Genomic DNA, 25,097 nt, shown 5'->3' on the forward strand with positions numbered 1-25,097 from the left:
ACCACCGTGAGATAAGGCCGACACGGCAGGTGCTCACGTTAAAACTATCGACAGTCTGTGGTGTAGGGTATTATATGGTCGGGCTTGACCGACTATAACATTCTTACTTGTTAACTCTTTATATTAATATTTAATTATTTACAAATAGAATAGAAAATACGGAGCAAATTCTAAAGAAAATTAATGAAGGCGTTACAGACTATTGCAAAAAAGGGAAGAAGCATCGTATGGACTTGCTTTGTAGAAATTCAGAAGGACGACAGATCTATTTTACAGGATATGGCGTACCGTCGAGAGTGTCACAATATTTTAAAATGGTTAAGACGACAAACATCAAACTTACTAAAACATAAGTGTGTCCATTCTAAGCCCTGCGATGCTCCCAAAAAGCAAGTCAGTTCAAAAGCACGTGCTTCAAAGCTTTTTTGGACTTTATAATAGAAGACTGCCGCCCATTTAATATAGTAGAAGGATCGAGATTTAAGAAGATGATCCAAAAATGTATATAAATGGGAGAAAAGTATGGAGAAAATATTGACTTAGACCATCTTATTCCCTGTGTCAGAGCGTTATCAAGAAAGACAGTACAAATGTCTGAAAAGAAGAAGAAAGAAATTACACCCTACATTCAAAAAATTGTAACAAATGGCGAAGTAGCAGTTACGATTGATATTTGGACCGATGATTTCGTCAAAAGGAATTTTTTGACTTCTTGATCTAACACTTGGAATAAAATCGATGGACTTTAATTCAAGTACTGCAATAAATATTAAAAATAAACTATACACGCTGTTTAAAGAATTTAGAGTATCAGACCTGGCAAATGTGGCAATCGTTACGGATAGTGGAAGCAATATTATTTGCGCTCTAAAGGATTTTACTAGAATAGACTGCTCAGTCCATCTCCTTTCAAACATTTTAAACGATGCTTTCGCGTCAATAGTTGAATTAAACGGAATAACACATTCCTGTAAAAAAAAATGTGAAATATTTCAAAAAGGCCAACAAGCAGCACATGCTGGATACAACACTGAATAACTACTGTCCAACAAGGTGGAATTCACAATGTTTAAATCAATTAATGACAAATTTATATTCACAAAATCAACAACTTTAATTTTTTACACATCATTTCATTCATTTTTGCTATGTTATTTTCTGTTGCATTGGTGAAATACTACGTATACGTATACTCAAATCATACTTATATTTATATTCATTTTGCAAAGAAGATATAAGTATGGTAGTTGAACCAAACAATTACATTGCTTACTTCATACCTGTTGTATATGAAAGAAAAATGTATGAATATACGACACAACCAAACGCTGACTATACGTATATTTATTTGTGTTGAAGTTGGTATCAGTATGCTGAATATGATTGTGCGCTTTGTGTTTTACGATACATACTCATACTTGTTTGGTTGCAATACATTACGATTACTACTTTTGTCATTCTCTGGTTCATACCGAATTCGACTCTACATACATAATTTCGTGTTTATAGGTTCAATATTATAGAAATGTCAAAAAATACCTTTTGCTTTTTCTGGCAACGTTGTAAAACGGGACTTTGTATTGGAGCTAGGGTCAAATGAGGCCTGATCTTTATGAAATTTTGCAAGGTCATCAATGCTTATATAAAACTTAGTTGTGCGGCTTTATATCGATATACATTTATAGTTAACATAATTATGAGCTCAGAAGCCCTTTTCGGGGGTCCTGTTGTATGGGGGCTTTGTGAAATAATGGACCGATTTTATTAATTTTCAATAGGCTTCGCCATTGGGTGTGTGCCAAACATACAAAAACATATGTCCTAAGGTGGGTATAGGACATATGTTTTTGTATGTTACAAACATTAGCACAAACCCAATATTCCATCCCCACTAAAGTGGTGTAGGGTATAAAAAGTTCATACGATTGTTGGAAATTTTCAGTACATTTTACTGTCAGGTCTTACACATGACAACCGTGTATCATAGCTTTTAGTTTTCTCCTATATTATAAAAATTCTAAAAATTATTTTATTTTATAAGCAAAAAAAATAAAACTCAACAAATAATTATTATTTTCTAAGTGAAAAATTAAAATCTGAAAATAACTGTTATTTTGTGAACGAAATATAAAAATCACATAATATTATTTTTTTCTGAGCGAAAAATAAAATACTCACAATAACTGTTGTTCTCTGAACAAATAAAAAAATTCAGAAAATAATCATTGTTTGTTTAGTTTTTTAATAAAAATTTAAAAATAGAAATCATTGCATTATTTTCTTCTCTAGAAAATTTATCAATAACAATTATTTGCAATCTCTGATCAAACGGGCTAAAAATTATAGCTCCTATAACAAAAAGCTTAAACTTGATAAATGTAACTCACGGTTGTATAATATACAATAATACAATATACAATGTATATGTTATTGGTCATAATGGTATTATATAGAATTAGAAAAAAAGGTAATATAGCAAATATAAGAACATTGGCATTAAATGTTTATTATTCTTTATTTACTAAATTAAAATAAAATTTTATCCAATAAAATTAATAAAATATTCCTTATAAATATGTATATTTCATCGCCACTCTAATGAATACCATTCAGCACATCCGATTATAATAGCACTTCGTTAATAATCACTAACAGTGATATCAAGTAAATTATCTAAAATATCTTCATTTCTTGTATTATCAATGCTACGCAGATACTGGAAAGCTTCATCGATTCCATCTATATAGGGACGAAAGTTTTCGTTTACAGCTCCATTTGGATAGTTACCATTTTGTGATCCAATCATACACATTCTTGTAGTTGTGGTGTTTAGTGTAGACGTTGGCAGACAATGCGATGAAATTTCTATTGCTGAGAAATTTAAAACTGGTTGAATAACTTGCTCAACAATGACATTTGGCTTCGTTTGAACAGATTGTGCGGAAATGTCACTCAAATCTAATTTAACAGTGTTTGATGGGCTGGTCCTATTAATATTATGACCCTGATTAGACGTCGATTCATGAACACAAGTTGTAAGACCATCCGATAAATTGCATAAACATGAGGAGATAATAACATCTTCATTTTGTTGCGCTTCATCAACATCAGAAAATCCCTAGAATAAAAAAATAAAAATTCAGAATTACTAATTTGACATGTAAAGGTAAGGTTTATGTACGGTAGGATACATCTCTCTAGAATTGTTCTTTAGATTGTAAAATTATGTCATGGCAAAAATTAAGCTAGGATAACGTGAAACAACAAGTGTTATATTCGGCCATGCCGAATCTTCTATTCTCACCATCAGATTTTGTGCTAGAAAAATTTAACTTTTACAATTCCAAATTAATAAAGACATCAGTATCAATTATAAAACGATTTTCATAACACTTGGTGGAGCGATTTTGGCTTGATTATTAGTTATGTCGAATTTCTTCGCTGTACTCATATGTTTAAGACAGTTAGCGTTAATGTAATAGGGTTAGGGTCAATTATGGACCGGTTCTGAAAATTGGCAGATGGTCCTTTTAAAAATTATTTATGTTTTCAAATTTTAAGCCAACAGAGTGTTGTATAAAACTTTTCAAAGCTATACTCGTATTTGTAATACAGTAACGGGATTACTCTTTAAGGGGAGTCATAAGTTCAATAATGGACCGATCCACATAGTATTTGACAGAGAGATTTTGTCTTGTGTAACATAATCCATGAGTCACTTATGCCGATATCAAAGACCCAAATTGAAATACAGCGACTCAAATAAAGAAGACCCAACAACAACGAGTAAGTACAAAAAATCAAATACAATTAATTAAATTAATTAGATTTGTTTGTCGCTGTAAATAAGAAGTAGAAAAACAAACAAGGTTACCAGCCATACATCTTTTGATAAATTACTGGGAAACAAAATACCCTACAATTAGTAATTAAATTTGAAATGAATTATTAGTTTTGACTACTCTTGTTGTAAAATCGCTAGCAGGGACTTTTTTTGACCCAATTTTGATCCTTATTTTCATCGGTTTGAATTTTAAACAAAATAAACAATTGCACTCGATAAATTTGTAAATTGTACAAATGACCTTTTGGATTTTGAAATAGAGTATACCCAAAACGCGTCAAAAAAACAACTTGATTCTCTATGGTCACAAGTCAAAAGGGCGTACGAAGAGTGTAGGGAAACAAAGGAAGATTCAAAAGAAAAATCAATCGATAAAATTAAGTTTCGTGAACGTTACAAAAAAGGCCTTTCTGCTTACAAATCATGCTTAGGGTCAATTAACGCAGAAATTCAAGTAACATCAAACCCAAGCAAACAAGAACGGATTTCTGCTGTTGGAAATCAATCTATAAAAAATAATGACATTTTTTTTGTGCGGCTACCACCTTGTGACACCGACACATTTTATGGAGATTTTGTGACATGGCCTACTTTTCGCGACCTTTTCACATATTACTTTTCGCGTTATACATAAACAATTCTAGACTTAGCAAAATTAAGAAACTTTTTCATCTGATACAAAAGACTGGAGGAGATGCTAGGAAAATAATTTCAAATGCCCCATTGACCAACAAAGGTTTCGACATAGCCTGGAAAAATTTTGTAGCTCGATATGAAAACAATCGGATCTAAGTCAACGAACAATTAAAATTTTATTACCTTCCGAACGTTGCCGAAGACTCAGGCTCATAAATTCAAAAACTACAACGAACAGTTAATATGTAATTGTATTCAAGCATTAAATGTTTTAGGTGTAGAAACCAGCACATGGGACCATTTTCTGGTATACCTTTGCTCAACAAAGCTCCCTCGGACCATTCTAAAAGAATTCGAAAATTCTCTTCAAGAAATTACAAAAGTTCCGACTTGAGAACAATTCAACACATTTTATGTGTTGAATTGACTCTAGAATCTATAGCAGCCATCACACAATCAAATACAAAGTCCGACCAGCATAGGAAAGATAATTCGAAATCGTCCTCTAAGCCAAAACGAGTTCACACTTTTCAAATAAACACGACCCAAAATGAAACCGGGCCGAAAACTAGAAAATCGTTAAACACTTTAAATATCAACATTGTAAGTAATCTCACCATTTGTGGTTTTACCCTAAGTTCTTAGAAAAAAAAAAAAAATAATGACAGAATTCAAATTGTAAGACTCACAAATTCATGTTACAACTGCCTCTCTATTGAACACAGTGTCAAGGACTGACACAATACTTTTTTACATAAGGGATCAGAAACCCAGACCTCAGTTCGAAATTGTGACTCGACCCCAACATAACGTCCACGTCAGAATCAAACGTTTCAATCCCAAATATCACTTTCTTGACCCTACAAGAGAGCAAATATTGTAATCAATCTCCCAACGAAAGAGAGACCTTGTTATTTACTGCAATAGTACAGATCGAAACTAGAGGCGAAAGATATCAGGCCAGAGCAATCATCGACCCTGGCTCACAACCAACTTTTATGTCAAAAAATTTAAAAAATAGACTAAATTTACCCACGAAACGAAATTTAGTTCACGTAACAGGCTTAAGTCAAACAATTTAAAGACCTCAACCAAAGCTTGTTTATTCAATCTTTGCTCTAAGGTGGACTCACAGTTTAAATTAGAAGTATGGGCACCAGCCCTGAAGACACTTCCATCTAGTCTACCACCTTAGACATGCAACATTTCAATGACACTGCTAAGTTAGAACTTGCAGATCCTCAATTCAATTAAAGCAGACCCATCGACTTGCTTATAGGCCTCGACTTGGGATCCTTAATATATTGCATGGACACTCCGATGCGGTCTATTGGATCCCTTTTAGCACAAAAAACTGTATTTGGCTGGATTGTGTGGGGACCAATATTAACAACGACACAACCTAGAACAACCGTGTCACTACTCAACACTACGTCCCTTGACCGAATCCTCACACGCTTTTGGGAGGTGAAGGAGTCCCCAAAACATGTTTTGAGGTCAGATGAGGACACATTTTGCGAAAACAACTTTAAGTCGACGACACGAAGAAATGACACAGGTAGGTATATAGTTACTTTAAAAATAGCGAAGAAATCGAATCTTCGCGAAACATAGCGATAGTTCTTAAGAATGGAGTACATGCTTAAACAGAAACCCGAACTCAAAAAACAATACGACCAAGTAATTGTTGAGTATCTCGAGTTAGGACATATGAGAAAAGTCTCTCCCCTGGAAATCAACTCGAACCCAAATTATTACCTGCCTCATCACGCAGTAATAAAACCTGAAAGGCTGACAACGAAACTTAGAGTAGTTTTCTAACAGATTTGGTTAGACAAAGTCTATTGGGATGACATAATAAAACCCTTGACTTGTCTAAAGTGGCAAAAAATCATAAAAACAGCACCACAATAAATACATTGAAAATTCATCGTTGGATCCAATATAGTCGGAATTGCAATGTGGAAATTCACGGTTTGAGTGATGCTTCAGAAAAGGCCTATTACAATCGGAAAACTCAGTATTCACGTTTCTTTTGGCTTCAAAGACCCGTGTAGCTCCCATTAAGCAAATATCGGTACCCCGCTTAGAACTGTGTGGATCCGTCTTATTGGCAAATCTTGCATGTGAACTTATACCAAATCTCCAAATTTAAAATACCAAGACATATTATTGGACCGACTCAACAATCGTGCTGTCCTGGTTAAAGAAAACCCCCTGCTCGTGGTACTCTTTTGTAGGAAATCGTGTCTCAAGGTTGGAAATCAAAATTGGCAACATATCGACTCAAAAGATAATCCAGCAGATGTAGCCAGCAGAGGATGTACTCCCCAAGCACTAGAAAACCACAACCTATGGTGGTTCGGACCCTCCTGGTTAAAATTACCTAAAAATCAATGGCCGATAACAACACAAACAGGTGATACCAATTTAGAAGCTAAAACTGTAAAATCGCTTTTCAGATCTATCACGTGCTTATCGAGTTCTCACGTATGTCATGCGATTCTGGAGAACTAACAGAACACATCTTCGCATATCTTCAGCAGAAATTATACGTGAAGAAATATAATTCATCAAAAATCGACTCATCATATGGACTCAACAAAATCATTTTCCAGATGAGAACAAGCATTTGAAACTCAACAAGTAAGAGGCTATATTCGGTTGTGCCGAATCTTATATACCCTTCACCATAGTGTATTTTAAACATATAAGTTTTATAAGTTTTTTCCCGACTACATTATTATTACACCAAAAGCAAAACAAAATGAACAACAACAAAGCTAAACGAAATAAAAAACAAAATACGCAAGGCATCAAAACCAACAGACATCTAAACATACATAACGAAAAACACAGAAAAACAAAAACAAAATAAACAACGCAATAAAACCAACCTACATCCAAGTATACGAAGAGAATTCACAAACAAAAACACATAGCTGGTTTTATTTAGCTGTACATACATCTACACACACGTGTACATCTTTTTCTTATTACAGTGTTGTTGCTTATTTTGATAAAATTTTCAGACTTTGTCTCGGATAACGGAGATTATTTGCCGACCGATTTTGCTGATTTTAAATAGCGATCTTCTCGAAAGCATGTCTAACAGAATTATTAAAGATTCGGATCTCGCCGATATCTGGGGTCCTCTAAAAACTGATTTCAACAGACAGACAGACGGACATGGCTTAATCGACTCCGCTATCTACAAATGGAAGACACATCTGGTTGTCATCAAAAACAACAACTTGCCGCCCAACGAATGGCAAATGGGCCGAATCATCAAAACCTACCTTGTACCTGACCAGAACTGTGGAGTTGTCGACATCAAGACAAAAAATGGAGTCATCACCAGGCCAATTACAAAACTTGTGGTTATATTTGCAAATTAGTATATTAATGTATTTGTTATTTACATACATTAATATTGTTCTAACTTTTATTTACATGTATGGCATCCGAAAAAAACAGACAGACCCGACTACTGGCAATTTTCATGCGGCATTTGCATGAAAGATCATCCTATCCGTACGTGCAGGAAGTTTTTAAGTTATACCACAACAGAGCGATATGAACTCATGGTAGTTAAAAAATATTGTTTGAACTGTCTTGTTCAAACAATATTTTCACACACAACTCAAGCGTGCAAAAGTGAGTACGGATGCCATATCTGTCGACACAGCCATAACACGCTACGTTGCTACATGACGCAGAACAATTAAAAGGAATCGAAACATCCGACCCACAACCATCAAGACAAGCCGACCCACAGCCGCCACGACGAGTAGACCAAAGAAGTATTGATCTAAACACACAGTTCTTCAACTGTAACTTGGTTTTTATTCCCACTGTAGAACATGTCAACACCTTGATCAGCACTATATCCATTGTGAATCGATCATCCACTATTTCAAAAATTTTGAAGTCGTTTGTCCAAAAATACAAAATAAAAACGACTATGAAATATGGTCATGATTTTGCCATTTTTGAAATTAACTCTTACAACGACAAAAACAAGTGGACACCCAAGAAAACTGCTTTAATAACAGATGAGCTTCCCAGAAAACCATACACTGGACCCATCCTCGCAGACCCCACTGCTGATTTTCCGTCAAATTCATTGGCTGACGACAGGAACAAGTTGACAACCAAGATAACTGCTTTAATAACAGATGAGCTTCCTAGAAAACCATACACTGGACCCAACTCAGAACCAATTTCTGAGTTAATTAAACCATAAACAGCAAGCCATGTAAACCTTGTGAGCAATGTACAGGTCATAATTTTCAAGATATTTTGATAAAATTTAGAAGCCTAATGAAAATGGTTGAAATTGGTATATTATTACACCTAGCCTCCATACTATCATACCCCCTGGAAAGGACGTTTGAGTAATTATGTTTATACACATTTTTAACATACTCATATGGTAGGCCATGTCCAACTATACTTTCCTACCTTTAATCACCGATAATTTTCTGAATTTTAAAATAAAAATGCAGATAAATGCCTATATTCTTTGACAAATTTTACGATTTTCCTTCAAAATTACCTGGCACCACTGCTCATAATGTGTATTAAATTCGCACAGAACTTGCTGATAATTTTTTTATGTAAAAATCTGAAAACAACAAGCATATCGTAAACAAGTATCATTTTATTTAAATAATGGCATAATTGATATGTATACATATATGTTATTTAAGAAAAATATTTTTTCTATTAAGAGTGTGTGCCAATCGGTAAAAATTTACTTGAAAATGTAAATTTTTGATAGATATGAGGTGAATAAAATTTTACTAGCTCATAGAGCTACATAAATTTTTGACAAATGAAAAGAAAAATTTGAAAATTCAAAAGATAAAATATTTTTTAACTTTGGTTTATAATACATTTAATAATAAAAAACCAACAAAAGAGTTTCCTTTATTAAAATAAATGTAGATTTTCTTTATGTAATAAAAAAATATTTCGTTTGGCACAGCAAAAGTGATAACATTTTCCACCATAAGAAAATTTTATTTTACCATAGAACTTTGCTACCGTTTGGCACACAGCCTAAATGTTAACATATTACACAATATTGTTTCATATGTTATATTAAAATTGTGGAGATATGATTAACTAAACAAAATCTCTTATCTCTCTTATCTCTTAAATCTTAATATTAAGAACCGCATATGAAGTATTTTCCCGGCTGGCGGCAGCTGACTTCTACGTTATGGCTTAATTTTGAAATCTATTATATGTTAACAAATTAAACAATATTGTTTTATATATACACTATGTGGATAAAAAGATTAACTAAAAAAGCCTGTTCCGGAACGCTTTCTATAACAAAACCCATAGAGGTAGCGGCAGCTACATTATGGCCCAATATTGAAAATTACTCCGCCGGAGTAGAATTATCCATTCGCAACATATATTCATTCATTCGTAATATAATATTTTCATGAATATGTACTTTTTTATGCTTATTTTTCACAAAAGAATTAAGTTTTACTTAACATCAGGCACTCACTTAAATTTTGCAAATTAAGCAAATTATTCAATTCAGAATATATTTTCCTCACAAATTTTATATCTTTATCTTTATTTTTTAATATAATATGGTTTTTGACATCTACGTAAACCAAATGCAAAAACAAAATACATGTAAAATGTTGTTGTTGCATAACTGCCACCACCTTATCTGAATTCGCCTTGGTGAAGTCATTTCACTTTGCGGCGAATTCATGACATTTTTTATATATGTAGTTTGACAGCGTCAGGTTTGAGAGAGAATTTTTTTTTATGGAGTTTTGACAGCTTCGGGTTAAATTTTAAATTTAAAAAAAAACAATCAGCTATTGAAATGACTTTACCTTATTAGTTTCGCCATTGTAACAACTAAATCATTGGCGGCATACATGATCTTGCGGGCAATGTGTTATTCTCACTTACACACACGCAATACAAATATTCTCAGCAACAAAACAAACTATACACAAACCAAAAACAATTTAATTTAGTTGCTCTCTTTATGAAATGATACACAGAGAATATTTTCAAAAGCCATTATTAATTAATGTATGAATACTTTTTATAGAAAGATCTATTAGACATACATATGTATAATTATTTATTTTTATTTGTTCAAGCAATTAATCGCTTAAATTGTAATGATTAAACGAACGACTGTTAATCATGTGAGTACCTATTAAGTAGATACATTTAATACATACACAAACTATATACATATATCAATACCTAATATCATCATCAACACATTTTTACATCAAAATGTGCGTCAATACATACTTTCATCAACAGATACATACAACAATACATACATTCCTTCCGTTATTAATTTATAATACTAATAATATGAATAACTGAAATATGTACAAACATAATTTTTTTTTCAGTGCAAAGCACACATATTTTCATTTATGTTCTCTTTTATATTTTGCACTACAACATATGCGTTTTAAACATTCTATTTCTGGCCACCGCGGAACTAAATTGAAAGAAACTTCTGTGCATTTCATTTGCACGTAAAGGTTCAGTAAGCGTTAGCCGCTATTTGACAATTGTTTTAAAAGAGTTAAAACAACAAACAAATGTAAAATAAAATTTATAATAGAAATAGAAAATTATTTAAATAAATGTTTTAAGAAAAAAATTTTCATAAAAGAAAAAAATATATAATATTAAGTCTTTTTAAGGTTTTTATACCCTACACCACTATAGAGGGGAGGGTATTATACGTTTGTGCTGAATCGGTCCATTATTTCACCTAGCCCCCATACAACTGTACGTCCCGATTTTAAATTTGTATGCCATAATTACGACAAAAATTTGCACAAATAAGTTTTCTATAAGAATAAATGACTGCAGATTTTCGTAATGATCGGGTCTTATTTGACCTTGACTTGTAACCATTTGTATCGCAATGAAACTCATCAAAACTAACTATTATTTAAAAAATCTCTTTCCCAAATTTACCGATGATCGACCTAAAACACGTTCATGTCAGCCAAATTCAACGAAAATATTCGCTATTGGTAAGCATTTTGGTAATGAGAATGAGCAAAATCAGTTCACATCAAGAAATGTTATGAATCAAAATTTAAAATAACTCCGAAAAATATGGGCATTTTTTACACATTGCACAGTGGGGCAGTTTCAAAAATTTTTGGAAATAAATCTGGCATTTCTAAACGGCTGATCCGATCGGTATAAAATTTGGCGTGAGCGTACCCAAGTTTAAGTTTTGAATATGAACCCCGCAGATGCCCTAGGGAAGGCGCTATAGCGGCTCAAAGTGGAGTACCTACGACATGTAAAATTTTTAAACTCGTGCCATTTTTTGTTTTTCATCGAAATACCAAGATTTTTATATCTTCTGAAAGCGCTCGACGAGAAAATGCTTGGACATACTACTTATCTCTTATAATATCCGAGTTTTTCTTGTTAGTTAGACAACAAAATTTCCAATAATATACTTCAGATCAATATCATTTACAGATCCAAAAATATATGTTTTTTATTTTAAAAATTCAAACAATTTTAGATTTTTGCCGTTTTTTTTGCAAAAAATGTGTCTTAACTCTTTTATTAATAAAATAATAAGTTTTTTGCGCTTTGGCGTAAAAAACTTATCCTTTTTTTGAAAATGTTGCCACTGCGTCCTTCCGAATATGACCTATTTTTTTATCAAAACTTCAACTTTGGGCGACATGTTCTAAAATCCCAAAGCTGGGATCAGAAAACTAAAAGCAGTTTTGGAAACCTCAATATGTTTTCTATTTACTCCAAAAGTATTTTCTCAGCCCTGAAAGAAATGTGGATCCTATGGGCAAAAACGTAAAAAATCCAACTTTTGGGATTTTCATTCCTATTTTTGGGAATTGCGGGATGCCCTTTGACCTTTTCATTTTCTTACTTGAAATGACAAATTTAACAAGCGTTGAAGATTTCATTGAGTTTTGTTCATAAATAAAGATTTTGTCATATATTACATATTTGTTAAATTTCTAAAACTATGATTTATATCAAAATTTTAATAGGGTCGCAGATAGCTACAACAATTTAGTCCATATTTATCGCTTAATATCTTTTTTTAGTTAGATATGGAAATTCTCAACCCTTTACAAAAAATTTCAAGCCAATATCTCAATTACATTCAAAAATATGTTCATTTAAACCTGTGTCCTTTAATTTCATCTTTTTCATATTTTAGTATTAAGTATGACAGAACATACATTTGGTGTTGAATAAAATATTTGGACAATTTTTAAAAATTATTTAGTTAATTATTTTATTAAAGACTATAACATTGTATATACAATAAAAAAATATAATTTTATTATGAGCCACGCACAACAACACCTAAATCACCCCACTCAAACCACCTTTCCCGCCCACCGAAATATAAAACACAATTTAATACAATATCATCAGTTAGTATAATAGCTTATTTTATTTGAACTGTTTATCTTAAACATAATACAATTAATTCTTACAACCTACTTATATAGTTAATTCCTAACACTACTTATTTTCTATAAAATAATCTGTCATATCGGTATACATATCCAGAAGGTAATATAAGTCCTTTAAATCTTCCTCGTTTTGAGATGATAGAGTTTCATAACAAATCCATCTTTTTCGCATAGTTGAAAGAACAGGATCAGAAGATAGAAGTAAATTATTAAAAATATCTTCATTCTGTGATTGCCTGGAGCATTTTCTTGAGCTGCTTAAAATCTCGATTCCTCGCTTCCTGTGCTTCTTCTGTTAAATCTTCAAGTGGAAGAATATTCAATTCAATTATTATTTGACCATGACACAATACTTTGTGTACTGTTGGTATTAGTTCCCTCCATGAATACAGAGATACAAGTAATTTAGAAATTTCAGATGTATATTCCCCAAATCGATTTCCATTAATTTTATGTTTACTATTCAGTGCCATTAAAATAGTGTTAACTCTTCGAAGCAACTCCTTGTCGATTCCAGTTATTTTTGAAGTAATTTCAAAATCACGAGAAAACCTTCTCGCCGTATTACCGTCATTTGTACTACCGCAACTTGGAAGTGGTTTGTCGATGTTTAATCCCATCTGAACTTTAAATTCTTCTTGGATTCTGCTTTTTTCCGCAGCTCTCAGTTCTTACAATTCTTCATTATTTTTTGTTGATTTAGTAAGATTCTCTGGCACACTTCTATATTTGAGGTCGTATGCTATGTGTAAAAAGTAATCCAAAAATCGTATTCTGGCATGAAGTGGTGAAATTCCGAAAGACAGGACTTCTTCATTAATACTTCTGCTTTTGTTTATATTTGAGAATTGCGACTTTTTCTCATTACATATTGAGCATCTCCTGAAGGAAGAAGTTTCTGTTATGGCATTGCTGACCTTTCCATAAATCATTGTTAAGCTTAGCTGATATGATGCGTTAATAGAGAATTCCTTTATTTTTATGCAAATGGGCTCCAGTGCATTTATTTCATCTTTTAAATATTCCACTAAATCTTTTGTTGTTTTCTTTGACTCCTTTATATATTCTAATCCAATGGGTCTACAAAAATTTTTTGAACCCGGAGTTGTATTGATCCATATATCTTCAAATGAATTTCCGATGCTTGACGATGATGGATTAAGGGAATATGAACGAATTCGTAATGGCACTAATGATGACATAAATACACGTTTGTAGTCTGCTAATGTCCGACTTCCACAAGCTTGTTTGTATTCTGGAAGTGCTGATAAACCGTCACATCCCCACTTACACATTAAGACAACATCACAGTTATGAATTTTCCTTAGTTGGTCTTCTTAAAAGTCTGACACAATTCTTGATGCTGTGTTTTCGAGATGATATATCAATACAAGCTTCCACATCATTAATATCAATAGGTGATGGTAGGATAGCTTCTTTTTTTCCTGGATCGCCTTGTATGATGGTAATATATTGTGTCCTTTTTCATGGAGAGCTTTCCTTAATATTTGGTACTTATTTCGACTGAGACCCAGTTCCAACATAAGCGCTATTGCTTCCTCTTCAGTAAAATTTGATTGTGATGTTGGAGTTGGTATACTTTCCACAATTCGCTTAAGTCATTTTGGTGATGCATTAGGAAGAATAGTTGCAATATGTACGGCATCCATAGGTTGGTTTTCCTTTTTCAGCATTTCGTTAAATGTATCAGCAAATTGCTCATTTGTGATTGAAAAAAGTTTTTGCGTCACCCTCTTTTTTATCTTGACCATATGACTTGCAAGGCGCTCCTGTTGATGTGTTGTAAGTTGAGATTTCCGTTGTAGTTTCCATCCAACTACAAAATTTTAATTGAAATTTCTTTTGATTTCTATCCACAGACTTACTTTCTACATAAAAAATTTTTCAATTTTTGATATGCCTGTTTTGTCTACTTTTCTACTATATGTAGTTTTTATATAATTTGAAATGTCTTCAATTCTTTCTGGCCCTTTTGAAGATACACTCCATAAAACGGAACACAACTCTTCGTACTTTAATGTAATCTTTATTGTAGATTTATTAAATATGGTACTTAAAATTTGAGAAGTTTACTTATATACCAATTTAGTCATTTCCGATACAGGTATTCTAAAGTAAAAAATTACGAATTGTCCACGATCGAAATGATCTGTCGAAAAAATTTAGGTAAAAAATATTTATAAATTTCTGAAAATTTAAGCATTATAAGGAAAAGCAAACAAATAGAAAATAGATTTAAATATGTTCTGTCATATTTAATATTAAAATATGAAAAATATGAAATTAAAGGATACAGGTTTAAATGAACATATTTTTGAATGTAATTGAGATATTGGCTTGGAAATCGAGAATCAAGAATTTCCATATCTAACTAAAAAAAGATATTAAGGGATAAATATGGACTAAATTGTTGTAGCTATCTGCTACCCTATTAAAATTTTGATATATGACAAAATCTTTATTTATGAACAAAACTCAATGAAATTTTCAACGCTTGTTAAATTTATCATTTCAAGCAATAAAATGCAAAAAAAATTGAAAAGGTCAAAGGACATCTCGCAATTCCCAAAAATAGGAATGAAAATCCCAAAAATGGGATTTTTTACATTTTTGCCAATAGGGTCCACATTTCTTTCAGGGCTGGGAAAATACTTTTGGGGTAAATATTGAAGTTGAAGTTTTGATAAAAAATAGATCATATTCGGAAAGACGCAGTGGCAACATTTTCAAAAAATAGGACAAGTTTTTTACGCCAAAGTGTTCTGCGTAAAGATATATTTTAGAAAACTATAAAATTGTTATACGTTCTTAAAGAAAATTTTATTTTATTAATAAAAGAGTTAAGACACATTTTTGGCAAAAAAAAACGGCAAAAATCTAAAATTTTTTGAATTTATAAATTAAAAAAACGTATATTTTTGGATCTGTTAATGATATTGATCTGAAGTTTTTGTATATTATTGTATATTTGTATATTATTGTTTAACTAACAAGAAAAACTCCATTTTGTCCAAAATTACGCCCGGTATTCAAAAAAAGGCGGACCAAGGTATAGTAAATTTTGTATCACTAAATTTTTAAATGCTTACAACTCGGATATTATAAGAGATAAGTAGTATGTTTTTTTCAAGATCTCGTAGAGCGCTTTCAGAAAATATAAAAATCTTTGTATTTGAGTGAAAAAAATGGCACGAGTTTAAAAATTTTACATGTCGTAGGTACTTTGAGCCGCATCTGCAGGGTTCAGCTTCAAAACATAAACTCGAATACACTTTGGCTACGCTCACGCCAAATTTTATCCCGATCGGATCAGCCGTTTAGAAATGCCAGATTTATTTCCAATTTTTTTTTAATTTTCAAAAATTATATACAGTTTTGCAAAATAGACAAAATTACCTTTCTATTGATATATAACATGCCTACCTAATGTTTTTAAGTGACAAATTAATTAAAGAAAACTCAACATCTTTTAGAGAATTTACCTAGTACTATTATTTTCATCCATACATTTGTTATGCATGTTTTACTACCTAAATTTTTATGAATTTTTACAGCCACTTTTTAGATTAATCTTTTATACTTTATCCCTAAAAAATTAACAAGTATTTATCTATATATATATAAAATTTTAACGTTACTGACTGACTGACTGATTGACTGATTCATCATCGCACAGCCTAAACGGTTAAAGCTAAAGAGCTGAAATTTGGACAGGGGGTTGGTCTCCCACCAAATAGACATTCGGATTTTTGGAAATTCGAATGTTTAGGGGGTAAAAAAGGGTAAATTCGGTAACCTCATATCTCCTAAACTAGAAAAGATACAAAAATAGTTTAAAGCTTATCGTCGTTCATTTAAAAAATAAGCGGGCAGGTGTCTGGTACTTTTTTCAATTTCGGCCCCTTTAGGGAATAAACGGGTAAAAACTGTATTTTGGTACTTTTTTGCACCCCATGTATCTTTTAAACCAGTGAACATTCAAACAATATTTTTGACTCCTTCATAACTTGACGAAAAAATAAAATATATAAATTTAGTACTTTTTGGTTATTCGGATGTTTAAGGGGTGAAAATTGTACCTATTTTTCGTACTTTTTTCATAAAATATTGATTTTGGTTTATTAACTTATACATATAAATACGTAATAACGGACTCCCACTACGATGTTGCAACATTTTGGAATAGAATTTTTATTTCGTTAATGGCTAGAACAAAAGTACCAAAAGGGGTAAAAACTGGAAATTTGATTTTATTCAAACACAATGATCCAATTTAGATAAAATTTTTAGATTTAGAAACACTAAATATGCTAATGAGGTGTTATTTGGAAACCCGGTACCTAGTGATATTTTTTGGTACTTTTTCATTCTCCATCTGGTAGTTTTTGAGTTTTCTTTGATATTGAAATCGAAACATGAAATTAATAATAAAGAGACTTTTCGGTACTTTTTCATTCTACACAGGTATTTTCTTGAGTTTTCTTTAAAATTAAACCTAGAAGCATGAAATTAACATGTAGAGCCCGGAGTAAGTATGAATCTATAAAAGGGGACTTTTTGATACTTTTTCGTACTTTGACTGGTACTTTTTGAATTTTCTATAATATTGAACCTAGAAACATAAAATTAAGCATGTAGAGCACGTAGTAAATGAGAATCTATAAAAGCGGACTTTTTGGTACTTTTTCGTTCTATAAAAGGTACTTTTTGAGTTTTCTATAAAATTTAACCTAGAAAAATGAAATTAAGCATGTAGAGCCCGGAGTAAATGAGAATCTATAAATGGGGACTTTTTGATACTTTTTCGTTCTTCAAAAGGAACTTTTTGCATTTCTTATAATATTGAACCTAGAAACATGAAATTAAGTATGTAGAGCCCGGAGTAAATGAGAATGTATAAAAGGGGACTTTTTGGTACTTTTTCGTTCTCCAAAGGGACTTTTTGAATTTTTGTATAATATTAAACCTAGAAACATGAAATTAAGCATGTAGAGCCAGGAGTAAATGAGAATCTATAAAAGGAGACTTTTTGAGTTTTCTATAAAATTTAACCTAGAAACATGAAATTAAGCATGTAGAGCCCGGAGTGAATGAGAATCTATAAAATAATAAATAAAAGGGGACTTTTCGTTCATCAAAAGGTACTTTTTGAATTTTTTATAATATTGAACCTAGAAACATGAAATTAAGTATGAAGAGCCTGGATTAAGTGAGAACATATAAAAGGGGACTTTTTGAAACCTTTTCGTTCTTCAAAAGGTACTTTTTGGATTTTTGTATAATATTGAACCTAGAAGCGTGAAATTAAGCATGTAGAGCCCGGATTAAGTGAGGACCTATAAAAGGGGACTTTTTGGTACTTTTCCGTTCTTTAAAAGGTACATTTTGAATTTTCAATAGTATTGAACCTAGAAACATGAAATTAAGCGTTTAGAGCCTGGATTAAGTAAGAACCTATAAAAGGGCACCTTTTGGTACTTTTTCGTTCTTCAAAAGGTACTTTTTGTGTTTTTTATAATATTGATCCTAGAAACATGAAATTAAGCATGTGGAGTCTGGAGTTAATTAGAATCTATAAAAGCAATCAGGGACTTGAGTGGATGAAAATTTAAACTGGAATATTTTCTGGTACTTTTTGAATTTTCTATAATATTGAACTTAGGAACATGAAATTAAATAAAATAGGTCCTTTGGTACTTTTTCGTACTTCACTGGTACTGGTACTTTTAGAGCTTTCTAAAATATTGAATATATAAACATAAAATTAAACACGCAGTATCCCAATTGAACGAAAATTGAAAAAGCATACTCTGGTACTTTTTTGTTCTTTTACTAATACTTTTCGAATTTTCTATAATATTGACCCTAAAAACATTAAATTGGACATGTAGCTTCCTGATTGTATAAAAATCTTTATGTGATTTTTTTGGTTTCTGCTTGAAAATTAAACATGCGTCATCATGATTTAATGAAAATATATAAAAAGGCACTGTCTAGTACTTTTTCGTTCTTCAACTGTTTTTTCTAATTTTCTGTAATATTGAGACTAGAATCATAAAATCAAACTTAAAGAGTTCTCTAAAAGGGGAATTTTTGATATTGCAGATATATATACATTTACAATAATGATATTTATTTTATTCCATTACGATGAGGGTAGCGAAGCACACTGGGTATAGCTAGTTTTATATAAAAATAGTCTTTATTTATTTTTTTTTATAAATTAATATAATTTTGTAAAATAATAGGTAATCTTTAAATTCATGAATATTTTCAAATGCTAACGTTTTGTAGCAAATCCAACGTTTCCTTATAGTAGATAAAACAGGATCAGAAGATAGAATCAGATTATTAAAAATATTTTCATTTTGAGACTGCCTAAAACAGTTCCTTGAGCTAAACTGATAAATATGCTTAAAGTCTCTATTCCTCGATTCTTGGGGTTCTTCTGTAAGCTCTCCTAAAGTCAGAATATTATGTTCTATGATGACCTTTCCATGACATAATATCTTGTGAACTGTAGGTGTCATTTCTTTCCAGGGATATAATTCCAAAAGTAATTTAGAAACTTTTGTAGAATACTCTCCAAATTTTGTTGCGTTCACTTTATGCTTGCTATTTATCGCCATTAGAATAATACTGACCTTTTGCAGTAAATCCATATTAATTCCGGATATTTCGGAAGTAGTTTCAAAATGTTTCAAAAAAACGTCTAGCGGTATTACCATCGTTTGTGCTTCCATATCCTGTGAGTGGTTTATCAATATTTAATCCCATCCGCTTTTTAAATTCCTCTTGAATTCTTCTTTTCCCACTGGCTCTCATTTCCATTAACTCCTTATTGTTATTTGCACTTTTGTTTGCATTTTCCGGTATGCTTCTGTACTTTAAATCATATGCTAAATGTAAAAAATGTTCCAGAAATCGTATGCGAGCATGTAGGGGGGATATTCAAAATTGTAATGTATAACAGTTTTACCAGAGTGAGACTCAGCTAATCCAGGGGTCGAATTCTAATTAAATAATGCCAGTTGTCCTTAGATTTTATAAATTAACAATTTTTATTCAATTCAAAATATTTGGTTTTCTTAAACAAGGATTACAGCAAAAGGATACACTAGAGAACTGAATGATATACCCGAGAACTGTCCAAGTTTTTAATTTCTGCTTCAATACGATTTATCAAATCTTGCGTTGTTGTTTTGGATTCCTTATATACTCAAAGCTTATTGGCCTACAAAAAGCTTTGGATCCTGGAGTCGAATTCTTCCAAATATCATCGAAACTGGTTGATGGAGAATCGCTGTCAGCATACTTTCGAATTCTTAATGGAACTAGCGATGCCATAAATACACTTTTATACTCGGAAGATGATTCACTTGTGTTGATTTGTTTATATTCCGAGAGTGCTGATAATCCATCACATCCCCACTTACAAATGAGTTGAAGATCACAAGAATTTATTTTTTTTAGTTGGTCTGAAGAAAAGTCAGAAGCAATCCTTAAAGCAGTATTTTCGAGTAGAGCGCCGAGTCCAATAACAGCCTTCCGATCAGTTATTTCAATAGGAGGTGGTATAATGCTTTTCTTCTTTTCATTTATTTTGTCATATGATGGTAAAACATCCATCCTTTTTCAGATAGCGCCTTTCTTAACGTTATGTAGTTATCACGACTTAATCCCAGCTGCAACATAAGCGCAATAGCTTCTTCCTCAGTGAACGTTGTATCAGATGATGGTGTGGGTATACTCTTTACAATTCTTTTCAGTCGTCTTGGTGATGCGGTTGGAAGAATATTTGCAATTTTTATGGCATCCAAAGGCTGTTTTTCTTTTCTTAACATTGCTTTAAAAGTGTCCGAAACTTCTTCGTTAGATAAGGTTTCTAGTGAAGTTGATAACCTTTTCCTCTTAGATTTTGAGCTCAAATCCTCATACTGCTTACAGGGAGCACCAACAGTTGATACGCAAATAGCAACTTCTACACATTCATCCAGCCAATCAGAAAATTTCGATCGAAATTTAGCAATGGAATACCGAACACTCTTCAGTTTTATATCAACTGATTTTATAAAATTTTCAATTTTACATATATCAGTTTTATCCACTTTATTTTTATGTGCAGTTTCAATATATTTCAATAAGAAGTTCACTTTATCTTGAAAAGGAGCTGAAGAGTGTTCAAATAAAATGGAGCACAAATCATTTTTTTAGTACGATCGCCATGGTTAGAAAATTACAAATAATTACAAACAGATATAAACCTGTCTTATATATTAATTACAGGTACTTAAATTAAATTATTTTTTAAAGGGTTATGATATTCTACCTAATATGTCTAACGTATCCTTATGTAATGAATTTTTCCTCAATAGGTCACTTTAATAAGCTACCTATTAAAGTGACCTATAGGGGTAAAAATCATTACAGTTTAAAAAATAATACCTGAAAATTTTTTAATATATGTAACAAATTTAAGAGTTAACGTTATGGATGAAAATAATAGTGCTAGGTAAATTTTCTAAAAGATGTTGAGTTTTCCCTAATTAATTTGTCACTTAAAAAACATTAGGTAGGTATGTTATATATCAATGGAAAGGTAATTTTGTCTATTTTTCAAAACTGTATATAATTTTTGAAAATTAAAAAATTCGCGGAATACTTTTTTTAAAAAAATTAAAAAATGTTTTTTATTCAGTTTTTGCGAAGATACAAATTTTTCAAATTGCAATAATTTTATTTAGGAATATTTTTTGATGAAATTTTACAGTTAGGTAGATTTTTTTACTCAAAATCTAAAATTAAATAAAAAGTTCGAATTTTCTTATTAGAAATCCCGGAATTCCCAAAAAAGTTTTAAAAAATCCCAAAAATGGGATTTTTTGGTTTTTTGCCTATTATATCCATACCAGGGGAGGGGTTATCGAAACCCGCTACAAAATGATTAAGAACATATTGGGTCATATAAAACAGGTCACTATAATTTGATATCGACTATGCGATTTGAGAATTTTTGCTCAAAATTGAATTTTCTATAAAAAATAGGGTTTTTTGGATGGACCTGGTCCCCTCGGTATCAAAAATTTTTAGGTTTTGTTTCATTTATCGTATTTTATGTAAAGTCAGCTTTTCAAAAAGTATAAATTCTATATACATCTTCTTAGAAACTTTTTAGATAACTTAAAAAGAAAAAGATACTTTTTTCCCAAAAAAATGGCAAAAAATCGCCTTTTTTAATTTTTTAAATTAAAATGCCTATAACTTTGGATTCAGTCATGATTTTGCTTGATATATAAACTTGTTGTTAAGCGAATAAAAAAAGAAATGGCGAAAATCGGGAATATTTGGACCCGCTATTATCAAAATACTAAAGTAAGAACGGTAAAAATTTTAAAATTTTAATTTTCAAATGCGAATATCTCCTAAACTATAAGAGATAATTTACATTTTTTATAGTGCTCGATGAGGAGATTCTATATACGAAATTTTTTTTAATCGGAACTCAAATGAAGAAATAGGATCGTTTTAAAAATTTAACATAGCCAAGGTGTCCTAATTTGAGGACCCCCCGCCGGGCCCCTGGTTGGCCTATAAGGTCCAAATTCAAAACCTAAACTCGACAACACCTCCTCTTTGTGCATACCAAATTTCATTAAAATCGGATTAACCGTTTAGAAGTTACCGAATTATTTCCCTCTTTTTTTTTCCTATACCACTGTGCAACGGTTAATATTTCTTTCTGCTACAGTTTATATTTGCTTGTGTGTATGTTATGTGTGACATGTGTGCAGAGATACAAAATAAATAAAAACTGTTTTTAAAACATACTTGGTGAAGGGTATATAAGAGATATAAGATATAAGAATATAGAAATATTACTTGTTTAATTCCTGTTTATTTATTGCACGGAATTTAAATCTAAAGTTTATCACAGTTACTCGGTTTATATATTGCACATTATCTATACTGTTTTTTATTATTTCTACACTTTTTTTAAAATAGTTATTGAATCTATTGGCTATTTGGTAATTTTCCTTATATTCTATATTATTAAATATCACAGTTTTTATAACAGATTGATCTTTTTTATACCCTTCACTTTCATGAGAAGGGTATATAAGTTTGTCATTCCGTTTGTAATTTCTATAATATAATTTTCCGACCCTATAAAGTATATATATTCTGGATCCTTATAGATAGCGGAGTGGATTAAGCCATGTCCGTCTGCCTGTCTGTTGAAATCAGTTTTGGAGGAGATATGAGCAAAAATCCGACACAACCTCTGAAAATTTTATCAAAAAATGTCATATTTTTCTCATGCTTTGTTAAATAAGCAACAACAACACTGAATATTAGAAAACGATGTACACGTGTGTATAGATGTATGTGGTATATGGTTTTATTCAGCTGTGTGTTTTGGTTTTGTGAATTCTCTTCGTATATTTGGATGTAGGTTGGTTTTATTGCGCTGTTTATTTTGTTTTTGTTTTTCTGTGTTTTTCGTTATGTATGTTTAGTTAGATGTCTGTTGGTTTTGATGCCTTGCGTATTTTGTTTTTTATTTCTTTTAGCGTTGTTGTTGTTCATTTTGTTTTGCTTTATGGGAAAATTACTTGCTTTTTAACTAAGTTTTTAACATCGTTATTAAAAGTATGTTTATTATATTTAAAACTTGTTATTTCTTTATATTGGTTATCTTCATGTTTCACATGATTACAACTAATAACTATATCTATAGATTCATGATCCGAAATTTTATTTTTCACATTATTTTTAACATCAATTGTATTCATATTTGTTATAATATAGTCAATTATTGTATTTGATCTTTTCGTTATTCGAGTATATTCTTCAACTATTTGTTTTAGGTAATTATCGTTCAATATATTCTCAATTCTGCTTTTATATACTCCATCTTTAGACCAATCTATGTTAAAGTCTACTGCTATTAATATATCACAATTGTTTTCGCCAATTTCTTCAATAACATCATCAAAAATACCACAAAATTCTTTAAAAAAAGATTGAAAGTACTCTAAATTTTCATTCTAACTTTCTTTTAAATTTGGCAATTTTCCACAATACAAAGTTTTACTTTTAAAATAAGCAACTGCATGTCTAGAGATCCAATTCTAATTGGCTCAATAAGGAATTATTCTCAAATGAAATGTACGATTGTAAGGGCAAATTAAAGCAAGAAAATGAAGCTAATGGTGTTGCTTTCTTTCTTTCACTCTCAAAAAGTATTTGTTTTTTGTTTTGCTCATGTACAGAACGATTAAGCAAAGTTACAAATTTATGTACATATATTGTTTTGAAAGTTTTTATAACTTAATTTTAAAATATATAAATATTTTGTTTTTATAAAATATGTGTATGAAACTAAAGAGCCACAATTCCACATCCAAAGAGCTGTACTTGGCTCGCGAGCCATAGTTTACCGACCCCTAGTATATAGCAATGAAATATAACGTAAAAAAAGTTATATGAACAGATGTTTGTAACGCACAATAATACTGGTCCTATACCCACCTTAAAGTATACCAATCGGATCAGAATCATTTTCTGAGTCGCAATTTTGAAGATAATTCAATGAAATATGATATGCTATTGCCCCAGGGACGAATCCTATTGCAAATGCTTAAAATCGGTGCACAGAAAGGTGTATAAATATAACTATTTTGTTTTTATAAAATATGTGTATGAAACTAAAGAGCCACAATTCCACATCCAAAGAGCTGTATTTGGCTCGCGAGCCATAGTTTACCGACCCCTAGTATATAGCAATGAAATATAACGTAAAAAAAGTTATATGAACAGATGTTTGTAACGCACAATAATACTGGTCCTATACCCACCTTAAAGTATACCAATCGGATCAGAATCATTTTCTGAGTCGCAATTTTGAAGATAATTCAATGAAATATGATATGCTATTGCCCCAGGGACGAATCCTATTGAAAATGTTTAAAATCGGTGCACAGAAAGGTGTAATCTTTAGTTTATTATTCTTGCGTTAATTTTGCAATCATTAAAATTAAAATATTCATATATGTTTGATGGACTTAAAGTTACGGAGATTTTAATTTTTTAAAGTTTACAGT

At 31.2% G+C, this 25,097-nt stretch overlaps 1 protein-coding gene across 1 annotated transcript in view; it reads right to left on the reverse strand.

Annotated features, from left to right (window-relative positions):
* Positions 1-2,496: 2,496 nt before the first annotated feature.
* The window catches only part of LOC111689526, an 84,836-nt gene continuing 62,235 nt past the window's right edge, over positions 2,497-25,097 (reverse strand). Inside the window, exon 4 of the mRNA XM_046956734.1 lies at positions 2,497-3,118. Within this exon, the coding sequence (XP_046812690.1) occupies positions 2,639-3,118 (480 nt within the window). The 3' untranslated portion in view covers positions 2,497-2,638. The remainder of the gene's footprint in view (positions 3,119-25,097) is intronic.

This window comes from Lucilia cuprina, chromosome X (assembly GCF_022045245.1).
Source record: "Lucilia cuprina isolate Lc7/37 chromosome X, ASM2204524v1, whole genome shotgun sequence".
Classification (NCBI taxonomy): domain Eukaryota; kingdom Metazoa; phylum Arthropoda; class Insecta; order Diptera; family Calliphoridae; genus Lucilia; species Lucilia cuprina.